Consider the following 16,791-nt stretch of genomic DNA (forward strand, 5'->3'; position numbering starts at 1 on the left):
CCTATTATCTTAACATGCGGCTTTAGACTGGACTACTACATTTTAAGAAGGGTACAGATATTTTTCCTTTTATTTAATTCTCAGAAAACTAACACATACTTATGTTTCTATGTCATATAACTGAAATTACATAAATATCGTACAAGTTACAAAGTTGTAGATAAGTGTGTACAAAAACGAATAGCTTTTTTGGAACAGTGAATATTTCTGAACATTAGTGGTAATTATGTAATAAAGCTTACAATTAACATTTATTTTAGGAAGGAGCTCATGGTTCATCGTCCACCCTTTGGTGATTGGTTATAGACACTCCTGGCTTTAAGTAGAAGAAGCCCATTCTTAATCCTTATATGCACCACCAGAAACATGATTTAAAACGTTATTTTCGTTGAGCCTAAAAATTCTGTAGTCGTTCAGATCAGAAACAGTAATACAAAATATGTACAGAGCTCTGCTAATGGTAATAAAATATTGTTATCGCCCTCACCTCTACACATTAGAAACAGATAATTGAACTACTGTATGGAGCAGAATCGACTGAATCATAAACAAATATTCAACAGAGTAGCATAATAATATATTAAAAAATAACAAATTCCTTGCATGGCTTTCAATGCAATACGATACATAAAAATGGAATTATATATTTAATATCTTTTTATATGAATAGATATATAAAAAGTGTAACTGATGATGTTTTTGCTTCAATCAGTAGAAATCATTTTGATTTCATACACTTAGCAAAAAATCATAAAAAATGGTTACAGACATTTAAGTTTTAATCTCCTGCATACAATACCCTGACATGCTCAAAATAATTGTAAATATCATAAACATTACTTTTTTTTTAATTAAATTAATTTATAAAAAAAACACATCGAATGTAGAATAATGAGTAAGATAGTAAAACAATTCACTCATATTTATTGAGAAATTAATATTTGTATTTAAAAATTAAATATATATACTTGCATAGATAAAAATAAATAATAATTTTGAAATTGATTAAATTTACAAGCATTTTTTATCTAGAAAAAAATATAATGATAATAATTTTTAAGGTTTCACCTGAAAATTCTTTCGCAGTCGGATTTAGGCCTTGTTAGGAACTTTTTAAGAAAAAAAAAAATAGACTGGATTTTTGTAGATTTTTCAGAGTTGTAACTAAAAATATGGACGACACTATTCTAAATTGTACAAAGCGTAAACAAATATGGCATTCATTTTTTTTTAAATAATATTTTCGAATCGACTGTATTATGATTACTACTTACTGTTTGTGATTTTTTTTTCGGCCATTAAGATTAATTTCAATAGACGATAATTAGAGGCCAGTTCTATTTAAATTTGGAACGAAGTAGAAGATTCGTCTTGTCTTGTTTCTTCTGTTATTCGAGTTGCGCATTTAGAATGCCTATTCATACATACATACAAAATTATGAAACAAGGCAAATTTTTCAAGATTGATTTGTTTTTAAATATAATTTCTCGTTTTATCATACTTGTACCAGATTATTTATGATAGTGCAAAAATAAAAAGATAACTATTTTTATTATGTAAATTAGTTTGCTTTTAGATTAGAAAACGTGAATCTGACGAATTATTTTTTAAACATAATATCGTTTGGGCCTTATATTGGAATGTCCTTAATACTAGGTACATATAGTATATTCGATATAGACTTTCGTTTCTTTTGAAACAGTAAAACTAAAAAAAAATCATATAAAAGAGTAAATCCCATTATATAAAAGTTTTAATAAAAAATCATTCGTTTGATAAAGAGATTAACCTGATGATATTTCGACTGCTTTGTTTAATATTAACGATACGTCCATCGGTGGGAAGTTCTGCAGCAACTTCACGTTCGACGCGAAGTCAGCGTTAAGTATGTTGTCTCTCACCAATCTGGAGATTCAGTTAAAAAAAAATTAGGTACTAGTTTTTGCCCACGAGTTTTGGGGTATTTGAACTGTGTGAGGTGTTGCATGGTTATAAGGTCCTATGTACTTTTATAAATCCCTTTTATAAAGTTCGTTTAAGCAATTGAGACGTGAAATCGTAACAAGCAAATAATAAATAGTACTTATGAAAGTAACACTCTTGGAGACCTTGATCTATATTTGATTCTGAAGAACTAGAGAAGAATAACTCAAAATTAAAATTTGTAACTTTACTCGTACAAATTCGGAATGGGCGGGTGACATACACACGGACATAAATCCGTAAACACACTACACCACAGTCTCTGTTGTGACAGTTGAAGTCTTACACTATTATTGTTATTACGGCTTAGCTAGGGTAAATAACCGTAGAGGTAAACAGCATGAATGCCGTGTTTATGTCTCCGCCAGACAAGTCGATGGTAAATTACAATATCCATATCTTAATATAATATAAAAACAAGGTATACTTACAAGATCATGGCACAGCATATATATATGAGCGAGTTGAACCTCTGCGGATCTGCAAACAGTGAGTCCCAGATCCTCTCTACATCAGGAAGTGAAAATTCCTGGGAAAGCAGCAATGTTAGCCACCTGCAAGAAGAATAGGTGATTTTAACATTAAATTGAAAACTTTTTTTTTAATAATAACACAGAATATTCTGTATTTAAAAAGAAAAGTACAATCTAGTAGTTAGTAAGGGAAGACTGTTTTCCTTTCAACGGCGGGCTTTGCGCAGAGTCGTTTGGAAGGGTGTTTTGGTTTGAATATTGAGTGATTTTTACTTGTTCGTAGCTCTGTCTGGGTAGGTACCATAACTTTCGGCCAAATCGTAATACTATATTGCAATATTCCGGTTTGAGGGGTAAAAGAACCAGTGTAATCACGGGTACAAAGGAAAGGCGAATTGGTGATGGTTAATATTTCTCAGTGTCACCTCATGGTAAGAGGAGCACATGAGGTGGGCCATTAGCCAGTTTGCCTGAATCATATCAATTAAATTTATTACTATTCATTATAAAAAAACATTTATTTATTGAAACTTTGCTACAAAAGAAGAAAAACTAAGCTGTAAAGCATAAAAAAAAAACTAAAAAGCATTATTTTGTCAAGTCATACAATTTTAGAATACGTCATCTTATCAAAAGTTATAATTTTAAGTGGTATTTTGCAGAACCGTTACTGCAAAATTACTACCATGGACTGGAACATCGGGGGACTTGCAGGTGTGTAGCCGGCCTCTTTAGTTGGCGCTTTTTTTTTTATGTGCCTAAATCGTATCGGCTTGGTTAAAGCGCTGGCGAGAATTTATTCCACAGAGTGGTTGTGTTTGGCAGATAAATTTGGAATCTAAATTTTGGACTCTGCATGTTTTCCAATATATTTACGCAGAGTCAAATAATCGAGCTGGTCTGAATGAGTTTAATCGTTGACAACTCGCGCCGCTCTACATTGATACGATCAAATGGAAGGTGCTGGTGCTGGGGAGCTGAAAGAGAGGTGAGAGCAGTTTTCCACGTGGGACTAAATTCGGCCATTAGTATTTAATTCTAAGTATCCTAAGTATATAAGGTATAGTTACCTGAAGCTGTAGTACTGCGGCCTCAGTTCCTGTTTCTCCAGTCGGTCCCAGACAGCTCGGTCATTCTTTTTAACGCACTCGCACAACTTGGTCATCATATAGTTGATGCCGCTTTCAGTCTCGTCCAAGGTGCGTATGAAGAAGTCCCGGATCTCCGCCATCAAGTTAGTGAAGCAGAAGAAACAGTCTGCTTCCGCGTGTTCTGAAATAAATTACAATTATTAAATAAAATTGTTTACTTCAGCATTGACATTTAAGCTTTCAGATTAAACTATTAATTGTAGTCATTGACCCATGACCTTATATTATATACATACCTAGCATAGCAAACTTACGAGCAATTTCATCGTCTATGTGTGCGTGACAGCTCGCTACGCTCGTCAAATATCATACTACTTTAGTGTGCGAGTATTTAGTAACTAACTGTTGGCCACTATGAGTAAAACACTATATCATGTCGACACGTTCTTCGATTCGACATTCTATCTAGGCTAGATGAATTATCTAGAATAGTATTACTGATTGACGGTAGAATTTCTTGTGAGTAGGTGGTACCTACTTGTACAAAAACCTTGTAAGCCAATACCGGTAAGTTATTTTATTTGATTGCCTGGGTTTGAACCCGCAATCATTATTCACTTTCTAACTACTGGGGCATCTCGGCTCTCAGTTTATTATAATAAATTTAACTATCACTGTAAATGTCAAATAAATACGATTGTATTGCAAGCGAACTTAACCGCCCTTATTACGTCAGCAATACTCTTATCTAGCAAGTCTGTTTTATACAAATAACTCATAAAATTAGTATTTAATTTATTTTTGTAATATTTTTTTTAATTGTCTTATTTTTCTATGTTATAATATAATGTTCATTATAACATAATAAACTATATATGAAAGAAATAAAATCAAAAGTTCGTAGTGCCTCCCAGTCGTAATTTAAAATATCAAAATTGACAGTGAAATGATAGTCCCGAGTTTAAAGTGTTTCCAAAACTGTTTATATATTTAATATTTAGTGTAGGAGGTTGTCTTATAACCAAACTTCACCATTGGCTTTACAGGCCATAAAAACTTTGAATTATATTAAAAAAAATAATAATAGGAGGCGAGTAAAATATTTGAAAAATTGTTAACTATGCAAGTATGCATATATTATTATGCCTCAAAGAGATATACCGACATCCGGCACGTTCCGATCACTATAACAAATGGAACCTATAGGTTATTTCATGTTCACACATTCATTCATGTTCACATCATTTCAAGCCACCACTTGATGACACTGTAGCACAATACCTGCTGTACCGTTCAACTATCATAATATATATATATATTATGATATAGGTAGACGGCAAATAGGCCTTCTGACGGTAAGCGGTCACCACCTCTCATAGACAATGGCGATGTAAGAAATATTAACCATTCCTTACATCGCCAATGCACCACCAACCTTGGGAACTACGTTATGTCCCTTGTGCCTGTAGTTACACTGGCTCACTTACCCTTCAAACCGGAACACAACAATATTGAGAACTGCTTAGCGGTAGAATATCTGGGTGTTACCTACACAGACGTTACTACTTGCACAAAGCCATACCTCCAAGTAAATTAAGTAAATAACAATAACAATATATAGTAAAAGCTTCTCCAGAACGCGCCTCGTCTTCGGGTATAAGTTTTATCAATATTGGTTTAGTAGTTGTTTCATTTAGGCATTACAAAATGTCTCTCCGTTAAAGAGTATCTGAATACTTACTCCGAAAGTTGACGTTACAGTCGGATGCAAAGGTGTGGTATATTGGCCCGATGATTTCGTTCATGCCCTGCACGTAGCCCTGGCCGGGGTTCAGTTTCGCGTAGAGGAAGAGCATACGCTCCACCACCTCCCAATGTGCCTCGCAGCCCTCATTCAACGGAGTGTAGTCCCCACTAGTGATGCTTTCACTGCGACGGATTTCGTTGCTCAACTATTATAAAAGGAATTTAAAAAGTCAGTATTAGGTAAGTAAGTAAGTCAGTTTTTTGTATGGGAGCAATTTTAGGTTTCACATAACGCCCCTCTAAATATCTGACGCAACCAAATTAATTTTTTCCTAAATTCAAAATTTTTGTATACCCCCCACCATGCGAAATTGGCATTGTGGCAAATTAGCATATCTTTATTTTCACATGCACGTTGGTCACCTAAATTATCAATGTCACGGGTCGCCATAATGGCGATCTTTGGGGGAGGCCTATGTCCAGCAGTGGACGTCCTTCGGCTGAGAGAGAGACAGAAAAGATTATCTTTCATAATGTGCACGCATAAGGTTAAAATAATCTTTGCAAGTTTCCATTTATGAATCGAATTTATTCAATTGTTTCGTCTTGGAACTTCTGAACCAAAGCGCAACGTCTATAGAGAGCCTGTGTGGGTCAGGTGCTAAATACGTTAACATAAAGGCACATGTGTGTTCACTAAGTCCTTGTGGAATAGCGTAGTGAAATAACCTGCTAACCCCGCCAACCTTCGTCTTTGGAGGATAGGTCTTTACTCAGCACTGAGACATATACAGACTTTAGTTCTTCTTGATATGTATAATAAAAATTACAATTTAAAGATATTTAATTGCTGTCACGGATTTTTTTATAGAATAATCTTATATATGACCTTTTTCCTCTAAGCCTTCCTTAAGATCTTCTTAATAAATATATGTATATAAACCTTAAAAATATTCAATATCCTTAAAAGCCCATGCCCTTACTTAAACAATAGCCTATCATATTATGAAAATTCCATATAGATCACTCTTTCTAGTTCCGGAAATCAAACTTACAGTAACAACATGGATAGGGTTTTTTATTCTGCTTCCAATAGATCAATAATTATTATGAAATAGTTTTACAACCTTAATGTGTCATGATCCGAGTACAGGGAATACGATCCGTGGATTCATATCGAATTTCATGATATAATGCAATGAGAAAATTGATACTTTGAGTTCACAATATGCTTCGAATCTAGATATGCATAATATTATCGGTTAATACTGAATCCATTAGGCGTTTATAAAAATATAGGTCGATGTAGTTATTATTGAATGATAATAAATATAATAAAATGTACGTGCCTATTTTCCGTTTAACACATTCCCAAATTTAACGTGAATTAAATAAACAACAAACAGCCGAACACACGAACGATTTCATTTAAGGCTAGCGACGTGCCCCGGCTTCGGACGGGTGCAATGCTTCCACTAAATAAACTACAGAAAGTCTTACAAGGTTCACAGATTTTCAGTCGTTAGACAATACAAACTGCTATGTCTGTTAAGCTTTCACGACTTCCACTCAAACGAATTTGATGAAATTTAGTTTGAAACAAACTGGACCCCGAGAAAAGACATAGTCTACTTTTTTTATACGTAAAATCTACGACCAACCCATAAACGACGAGCGAATCCGCGTTTTCACCTATAAAGTATTTACTTTTTAAATAACCTTTGAACCATAGAAACGTCGTTTGACAACTTTTAAATAAATGGTATGTTTCAGAAATGTCTGTTATGAAATTTTAATTATCAATTTTATAGGTTGTGTAAGATCTAGTACATTGAAAAAAAATTGTATCCTTACCTTGGCAACACCGAGACCTCTTCGTTCTAGAGTTGAATATTTTAATACAGACTGTTCCACCCGCTTGTGCAGACGTTTGACACCATTGCTGTTTACAATCTAAAAAGTTAAATAACTTAACGTAGATTGATAGATAAAAGTTACAATTCATAATCCTAATGCATTGGGAAAAAAAAGGTCACCACTTCCTACAGACATTGGCACTGAGAAATATTAAGCATTCCTTAGGTAGCCTCCAAATCCAAAAACTAGGATTGTAGTAATACTGGCTAAGTCATTCTTCAAACGAAGAATGAGTTAGCCAGTAGAATTCAACAATTATAAATATTGATGGTGGTAGATGATGAGTGGTTGGATCCTATCTAGACAGGCTGGTACAAAGCCCTACCACATATAACTTATATACACAGACATATATTAATCAGGACACATGGCTTTTAAAATAAAAAACTTTACTTAAACTACTTTTGAGGAAACATTGCTTTAATACACTTTACCTCAGAACATGGAAATTCGGTGGCCGATTGAAAAAAAGAGATATCAGGACACAATCTTCTCACATCTTTGTCTATTTGGAGCAGGACCTCGTTATCTTTGAAGTAGGTGCTCCAGGAACTGTCCGGACTTAGGTTAAGAGGATGATCAGTCGGACCTCCAGGAGAAACGATAATTTCATCTGAAATATAAATTAAATTAATTTGAACATTTGATAATACAACTCGGTTTACATTTTGAATTCAATGTTATATTTAGTATTATTAATAATTGTCAAGAACAAAGATATATATAAAAGTACTTATAAGTTGTTGATAAAGTTGTCGTTTCTTTTGAAGTGTAGATTCCCAAGCACTCTTCTCAAGAGGTATGTAGTGCAGTAGGATCTTCCAAACAAAAGATCGTAAACCTTTTTCATCTGGTACTCCTATATAATAAAAAAAAAGAGACTTTATCAATCTCTAATCAATGTTCAACTACACCAAAGCATCTCAGTGCAGTATAAAGTGAACATACATAACACTTTGGTAGATACTAAATTTGTAAAATGTATTGAAAATAATAAATTTAGTTACCATTAAAAGCAAGCTTTTGTAGCTGTTCAATATTTACTAAATCTTCATCTAAGATGTCCTCAAATGCTTTAATTCTGTAAAAATAAAGTTATTTTTAAAAATTTAGATATCTTTGATGATCATCAATTTTATTCCTCTCTTATCTTTATTATATTAACATATACTACCATGTAATAATGCATTTCCAAAATAATTAGAATAATAATAAGTTATTTGGTATATGCTGTATAAAACATACCATATCATAAAAACCTGCATATAACCTATTCTATCATATCTAGAATGGTTTTGTCTTAAGAATGTAAGGGATGTCTAAAAAATATGTAATGTTAATCCGAGCAATGTACAGTCCTTGTAGTACAAAAGTCCGATCCACTGTATGGACCACTGCTTGCTATATTTATTCATCACCTAGACTGACATTCTTATAAATTATGCAAATGAAATGGTGCCTTTGCAGATCTGAATCTACAATATTTCTCGAGAATTACATTCTATCAACTGGTAATCTCGGAACTCTTATATATGCATTTACATGTAATAAACTTACGTTGTCTTTATTTTTAAATTTATGAATGGTACTACTTGTGCTTTATAGCGGCATGTATTAGGACATATGAGGAATATGAATTCTAAATACAACTGCAGTTATTTATATCAGGTAGTAGAAAGATTGCAGATTAAAATCTAGGTAAGCTTCTTAGCATTTTCATGTGCTTAATTTAATGCCAATCTTGAAGTAGGTTGTGATTAAAACATAATATGGGAACCAAACATCAAAAAATGTAATGCACATGTCAAAAAAAAAACATTGATAAATAAGGCGTATTACTCAATACAAGGTTATTTCAGTGATAAAAAGGTGTGGATTTAGTATTTGTTGATTTCTAGGCAGGCTACAATAAATTTAATCGTACTTTATTGACATACTCTGGAATTAAAATGGTGGAAAAGAGTAACTATTGATTTTCTTGCCGGTTTTTACATTTAATTCAACTTTTCAAATGTCATGTTAAAACATGATGTTTCTAGAGTGCTTTTATGAGCATACTTGAATAAAAACTATTTAGATTGATGTTTGATTTTAAAACAACAGATGAAAGTCTGTGTCGGCACAAGCTCCACCACTGTGAGATGTTGCCTGTTGCATAGCACTAATATTTACGGGATTGATTGGTTTTTGTATATAGAAACATTCTAACTCCACTTATTTTATTATAAATGAATGATTTATGGGTCTATGAAATGTACATCTTTTGCTATTTCCTATTTATTTATACTAAAAAACATATTAACAATCTGTTACAAAGCCAATGCATCACCAATATCAGGAAGAAGCTATTATATGTCTTTAAGCTGTTAGTTATACTGGCTCTTTTACTCTTCAAACTGAAACACAACAATAGTATTGCTGTTTGATGGTAGAATATGTGATTGATTAAAATATTTATATATTTAATAGTATAATATAGTAGAAATATTTCTTCACTGTTAATTGATAAAGGTTTGGTTTTAATATTTTTTTCATTAAATATCGAAACTTATTTATTTTATCAATAATTAATATAAAATTAACTGGGAATAGTTAATATGGCATAACAAAATATTGTTTTAATATTATTTATAAAACTACCTTTATATACATAATATTGTAAAAGTGTCTTAACTGTTTGAATATTAATAACTATATAAGTTACTTTTTTTTCAATTATTTCGTACTATAAAAACATGTTTACTACATACAAAGTGAATTATAAAGGGGTGTTAATATAACCAAAATCAAACGATACCTACGAGTTTTTAATTAATATTTATTATTTAATTACCTGGCTTTGTGAAGACTCATTTTCGACTTCCAAATTTTTTAATTGTATAAATGCATAATTAAATTGTACATAATATGCTGTTCCACTTTTATTTTAAGTTCACACTTTGATATGATAATTTACACGTTATAGTTAGTCACTTCATATAATGTGCGATACTTTGTACGACGTACTCTACAGAATAATTATACCTATAAAAATACGATTCAGTTTACGTTGTTTTTGCGTTGATATTATCTTATGTCAGGTGAGTAAGTTTGCCCACTAAATAAAATATTTTACCCCTAAAGATTTAAAAACATAATGAAAAAAATATCACATTAATAGTTATTTTAATTTAGAAATTGAATTAAAATAGAAATAAGAGTCTGTAATTGCCTTATTGCTAGGTCTCTTCTCCTTAAAAGAAGAAGATTTTGAAGCATGTGTCACCTCGTTGCTCAATGCAGGTAAATAAATATACATGGGACAGACTTTCATCCGTCACACGCAAGTTTTTTAATAATGTTTTTGTTTTTAATTCGCGGTCGATCACTAGATAAATTATAAAAATGTAGTGCCGATTGCCCAGATTTAAAGCTAAGCCGTATTTTTTTTGTTAAGATTAACTGAAACTGAAGTAAGTACTTACTTAAACTGTTCAAACTATTATTTTTATTTCAACTTCACAATTTTCTAATAAGCTTAAGAGCCCTTATGCCTGATGAGCCGTTTTCACGACACTTTTGAAAGGGATTTTGAGCCAAATATTTATCAGCTAAACAAACAAAAAATACTGTACAAAACTTTAGTCTCTTTTTAATAGAATGTTTAGAAAAAATCCTAAATAAATATTTCTAATATTTGACAAATTATTTGGTAATAATGCTCTTTTTCAAAAATGTTCATTCATGTCAGCCGAAGGACGTCCACTGCTGGACATAGGCCTCCCCCTAAGATCGCCACAACGACCGGTCTTGTGCAGCCTGCAACCAGCCGCTTCCCACGACCTTCACCAGGTCGTCGGGTCACCTAGTCGCCACTCGAGAACTCGTCGGCCCCATCGGCGGTCGGTTCTTCAAGCAATGTGCCCCGCCCACTGCCACTTAAGTGTGGCAATTCTTCGGGCTATGTCAGTGACCTTAGTTCTTCTGCGGATCTCCTCATTTCTGATTCAATCTCACAGATAAAGTCCGAGCAACACCCTCTCCATTGCCCTTTGGGTGACCTTGAGCCTTCTTATGAGGCCCATTGTGAAGGACCACGTTTCATAGCCGTAAGTCATCATTGGCAACACAGACTGGTCAAAGACTTTTGTCTTGAGACAATGCGGTATATGGGACGAGAACATTTTTGTAGTTTCCCGAACGCTACCCAGCTGAGTTGGATTCGACGGTTAACTTATTTTTCGAAGTTGGACTTAACTAATTGAATCGTTTGTCCCAGGTATATGTAGTCATCGACAACTTCGAGTGTAGATTCACCGACTTTTATGGGAGTGGGCACAGCATGAATGTTCGACAAAATCTTCGTCTTATCTATGTTCATTTTAAGACCCATTCGTTCGGAGGCTTTACCGAGGTCATCGAACATTGTGGTTAGGTCTTCCATGGTTTCAGCCATGACTACTATGTCGTCAGCAAACCAAAGGTGACAAAAACTCACATAGAGAGGACGTAACGAAAAAAACCTTAGTGTCTTTAATTTATTTCATTCATTTATGAACTCATAATTTATTGCCATTTATATTTAGACTACCAGTGTACTTAAAGTTAAAAATTTTTTGTAGAATTTTCATCTGATACATATAATAATTAGCCTACAAGTTTTAACGACACAATTTGATATTAAAATTACTCAAGAAATCGTAAGCAGCGTAACATTTACGATTACTATGAGTAACAATCGATTTTAATATTTTACTTAGTTTTTATTTTACTAGAGTAGTTGTGCGCACAAGCTTAAAAAATTACAGACACCGAGAAGCGGCAATTGGAATAAGCACTCTTAACTATAATTTAATCTTAAACAAGCCATTATAATACAAATATATATATATATTTTATTAGAATAAAATACGTTCTTATGACGTCCTTAATATAGGGGTAAAATTCAAAATTTGGTAGCTCTAAAAGTGACAACTTGGACTGTCAACGAAAATCCACAGATAATCAAACTAAAGTTTGATTATAGGCTCTATCCGCATGAGCAAGAATAATTTATAACTTGAATGTTAACAGCAAAAGGCTATTTCAAATAATTATATTTAATATGATTTATCTAGGAGCTGAATAGAATTATTAAGGTATAAATTTACAAAAAATACAATATTAACCCCTGCTTATTTCTAACGTTCAATAAATATTCGGAAAAAATGAAGACATTTCAAGTAAGCGCGATAAAATTCATAATAACTTTTGTAAGGTCAAGAAAGTGTAAAAACAGCCTCTAAAATATATGTAAAGGTATTAAATTTAAATTTTCATTAATTTTATTACTATACCATTGGGGTATCTTTTTTCAGTATCTGCCATAGATAGGAATCCCTTTAATTTCCATTAATCTGGTGAGCTAAGCAAAAACGATGATAGTAGAGACCCTAGGGCCTTGAATTCTAAAGCATCGCTATGTAAAGGAATTAAATTTAAATTTTCATTAATTTTAGTACTATACCATTGTGGTATCTTTTTCCAGTATCTGCCATAGATAGGAATCCCTTTAATTTCCATTAATCTCAAGCTTATACCCAATCTGCCGAAATATGCAATCTTGGATAACGCACAATTCCATTGACTTTGGTTTAGAAAAGATACTGACTTCCCAAATCCAGAAAATTGATGCAATTTTGTCTCTCCGCAAATAATATTTGGAGCAAGTTTTATAATTAACAAAAAATATACGATTTAATTTAACAGAAAATATTATGTAATCAAAGACTTTAAGGTGATCCCATCGACAATAATTATTTGTTTTTAACTAGACATATTTTCTGCTTTTAGCTAGCAGTATTTGGAAGTATAAAAATGCAGAAGTTTTACGGGATAACGTCTTTGTCTCTCGATGAATGCATTTGCGTATAAAAGTATTATATTAGAGGAGATAATAATTACATATTCTGATGACTATTTCCCAGTCACTTCGATAACGATATTCCCAGTTAGTTTAAGCACGATATTGATCCAAAACGAATCGATCAGAGTTAAATAAATTGTAAGGGATCAATTGGTTTTTAGCTTGCTTGGTCCTTAAACTGCCCAGATTTAAATATCATTGAGATTTGGTGACAGCAGAGAATTCAAGAAATTAGAAAAAAGAAAAAAAAACATTTTTTTTGGCTACCAATAATTATTCGAGTAAATAGACATGACCGGTGCCGTTCATTAACACTCGATTGTTGAAACTGACTCGTAAAAGCTCTTTGCCAATGGTAATTCTTAATAAACCGTAATGAATAAAAGCAACAAACAAATCGGTTCTCATTTTAATTATTGAATGATCAAAAGCTGGGTAAAAGAAGAAGTACCTACTTTTAAAAAAAATAAAACTCTGCTATAATAACCTTTGTTTTAATTGTGCCGTCGGTCCGGTCTCGATTGAAAAAGGGAATAAAAATAAATCTCTCAGGGTGGCTCGATACTCGAACGTACTTAGGAAAATACGTTTCTGACAACTAAAGTATTGTCATTGACCCGAGTGAGGATTATATGATAAATTGTAAGTGCTGAAATTGAATATGTACTTATTGTTTTTGAAAATGTATCTTTATTAATTTGTATTTAATGCATCATTATGTATGTTTAATTTATGTTGATGGTAAATAAACTTCTTGACAGGGCCGGTTTTTGGAGAGATCAACCGGGACAACTGCCCCGGGTCCCCACAATAGGGATTCCGATGAGTATACAATTCTATCTAGATATAGTTAAATTATAATAATACTACTAAATACTATTTTAAGGGGTACTTAAACAAAGAATAAATAAATTATTGCTGATAGAAATGAAAATAAAAAAACCCATAGACTAGTCTCTAAGTGCAAAGAAGTATAAAGTAGGTACGTCTTACATCGTCAATGGATTTATGATGGAATCCAAGATGACGTGTTCCTTGTTCCTATGACTACAGTGCGCGCTCACACTTTGAATCATTCTATGTTCAGACAACGGTATTATTCTTTGTGCGGCAGAATTCTGCCAACAGTTGGTCACCAACAGTTTTCTGTCGCTGTGCGTTATCAATCTGTGTTAGCTGGTCAAAAAAAAATGGTATTAACATCGATAATTATCAAAAGTAAATATTTTAATAAAAATTAATTAAATAAGATGCAAAATAAAACGTAACGTTAATATAATTTAAAAATAAAAGGCAATTGCGATCACAGAGTACTGTTTCAGTTTAAATTATAAAGTGTAAACGTCATTTTACATTTTACAAAGAGAAATCTTACTCAAATGCTTTCTTTACAGAACTTTTGGAAAATGAGAATAATGTCTTACTTCTATTTTTCAAGACACTTCAAACCAAGTCTCAGATGAAAATAGCGATGTTGTACGATATTCTTAGGGCGGTCCTTCACCGACAGCGCTCACCTGTAATTTAACAATCTAAGTTCAATCTAATACCGATTTTGAGGATTACATTACATTACACTACTGCCTTACTAACTGACGAGCATACTACGTATGACGTGTATACTATGTGTATCATTACAGTTTTCGTATGTAAAGCTCAGTTCTTCTCACTTACTTGTTGCAATACGCCCGGTGACGGACCGCCTTTATACAAAACACCACCCTTATTTCACCCTCTATTACGGGTGGGCTTAGGCAGACAAAATAGGTTCTTCAATATTATTATAATTAGTACTTATGTTAAGAAATAATAGCCATTAACGTAAAGGATTTAATTAAATACATATTTATTTTGCAAGATGTTTATTTAAAAGAATATATTTTATTGATCAAATATTTCTTCATTCTTCATTTGCTAGTAGTATCCTTTCAGAGTTGAAGTTATTGGTATGATCATTCTCATTATCTTTTTGTACGTAATGTGTGGAAAGATTGCAATTCTAAAAATGTAATAAAACAAAAACTATTAATATTTTCTCAAGATGTTACATAGTACCTATATAATATAACCTAGGAGCTAAATAATAATTGAGGCATAAATATAGTGAACCGTTGCTTCTCAATACATATTCGATAATGTTATATATGTACGGAAATATGTCAATGATTTTGTGATAATTTTTTTAATTATAACAGTGGTACAAGGAACAACCACAAACTAATTATTCATTAGACTCGACTGCAGAGTGAGTGACTCTTTTGTGGGCCAATGTTCACCGTTGTACAATAGGATACCAGAAAGCATTCAATATGTCTTTGATGCTAAATTAAAAAAATAAATAAAGGAACGCTTGTATGCAAAAGGTATTTTTTATTAGTGAGTGTATGGATAATAGCACAACTTGAGAATTATTGCCTCTTGGCCATTTCTTTGTTAATTTGAATATGTAAACCTGACAATAAAACCCCCTGAGTTTCTTTAGCCGGTCCTTCGTAGGTCAGGTTATTTTCTTTTACGAAGCGGTGGTAGTTTTTAATTTGACGATCAATATTCTAATTCTTCTATGACGAATTATAATTCTTCTATATTGAATAAATTTATTACATTTGTTATAGCTACGTGTTGACAATAAGAGTGAAAAAAAATACATTTATTTGGAAAATCATTAGGGCCCTCCACTTCTATGTTGCCCCACGGTCTCCAGACCTCTAAATATGCACCAAGACGTTTTATAGGATTACAAATTTACTAATTAATACTAATTTATTTACTCGAACAAAACGAGGCGTATCGAATATATTTACAGAATTACATGTTATTTTGATTTGTAATATATGTAATCTTATAATTTTTCAGCGTCTCGTTTATTCGGATTACATTCTCTTTGACTGCGATGTTATCATCACTCTAGCATGAATTGTATTAAGCTATTGCGAATGCGAGTCTGAATTCTAAAACGAATATCGTGGAGTCGCTGTACTTATGCAATATGAAAGATATTTTAATTTTATTTGAAATATGAGTAAATAAATCGAAATAGACAAATTGGTAAAAAATATATATTTATTTCATAATAACTAATTTATTAAAAGTAGAACAACATCGACAGTGCAAAATATTGTACACAATGCTGATATAATACAAATGTTCATCGTTTCATTTTTTCCTGGAACACCCTCTGAATAAAAAACATTAAAAGCTAAGACTGTACTTAATAGATTCAATCCGATGCCCGCAATTAAAAACGAAGCTTCTATAAACTTGTCGGAGCATATTTGTAAGCCGGACTCCAAGAGAATGCCCAGGTTCACTAAGGAGAGTCCACCACACACCCCTAGCATTATGAAATGGTCAATTGTAGTTAAATCAATGCTTTCTGAATTAAAAAAAAATCCTAACACCATGAGTATTAATGTAAAACTGCGTAAAATCATTGGCATAATCTGATAAGCCATTGTTTAGTCACTGACATTTCAATAATATAAAATAAATACGTTCTATAAATTCTTTGGGGACCAAAGACTAAACAAAGATTTTATCACTTAATTTATTTACAGCGATTTATTATAGTATATAAGTGTCATGACAATTGATTATAAAACAGATTACAAACTTAAACCTTCTAATTGAAACTTTTTATATGGACCAAATAAGTCTATATCCTCTTTGATACTGACTAGAGCACTACAATCGTAT

The 16,791-nt window shown here is 32.3% G+C and overlaps 1 protein-coding gene across 1 annotated transcript; it reads right to left on the reverse strand.

Annotated features, from left to right (window-relative positions):
• Nucleotides 1–1,740: 1,740 nt before the first annotated feature.
• Nucleotides 1,741–10,290, reverse strand: LOC113404159 (TBC1 domain family member 13). The gene is made up of 9 exons (XM_026644958.2): nucleotides 10,045–10,290; nucleotides 8,219–8,292; nucleotides 7,945–8,070; nucleotides 7,646–7,824; nucleotides 7,149–7,247; nucleotides 5,290–5,500; nucleotides 3,528–3,729; nucleotides 2,416–2,538; nucleotides 1,741–1,906 (listed from the first exon to the last, which is right to left on the reverse strand). The coding sequence occupies exons 1-9, from the start codon at nucleotides 10,062–10,064 to the stop codon at nucleotides 1,786–1,788; spliced, it is 1,155 nt and encodes a 384-aa protein (XP_026500743.1). The 5' UTR covers nucleotides 10,065–10,290; the 3' UTR covers nucleotides 1,741–1,785.
• Nucleotides 10,291–16,791: the final 6,501 nt, after the last annotated feature.

Source organism: Vanessa tameamea, chromosome Z, assembly GCF_037043105.1.
Source record: "Vanessa tameamea isolate UH-Manoa-2023 chromosome Z, ilVanTame1 primary haplotype, whole genome shotgun sequence".
Lineage (NCBI taxonomy): Eukaryota > Metazoa > Arthropoda > Insecta > Lepidoptera > Nymphalidae > Vanessa > Vanessa tameamea.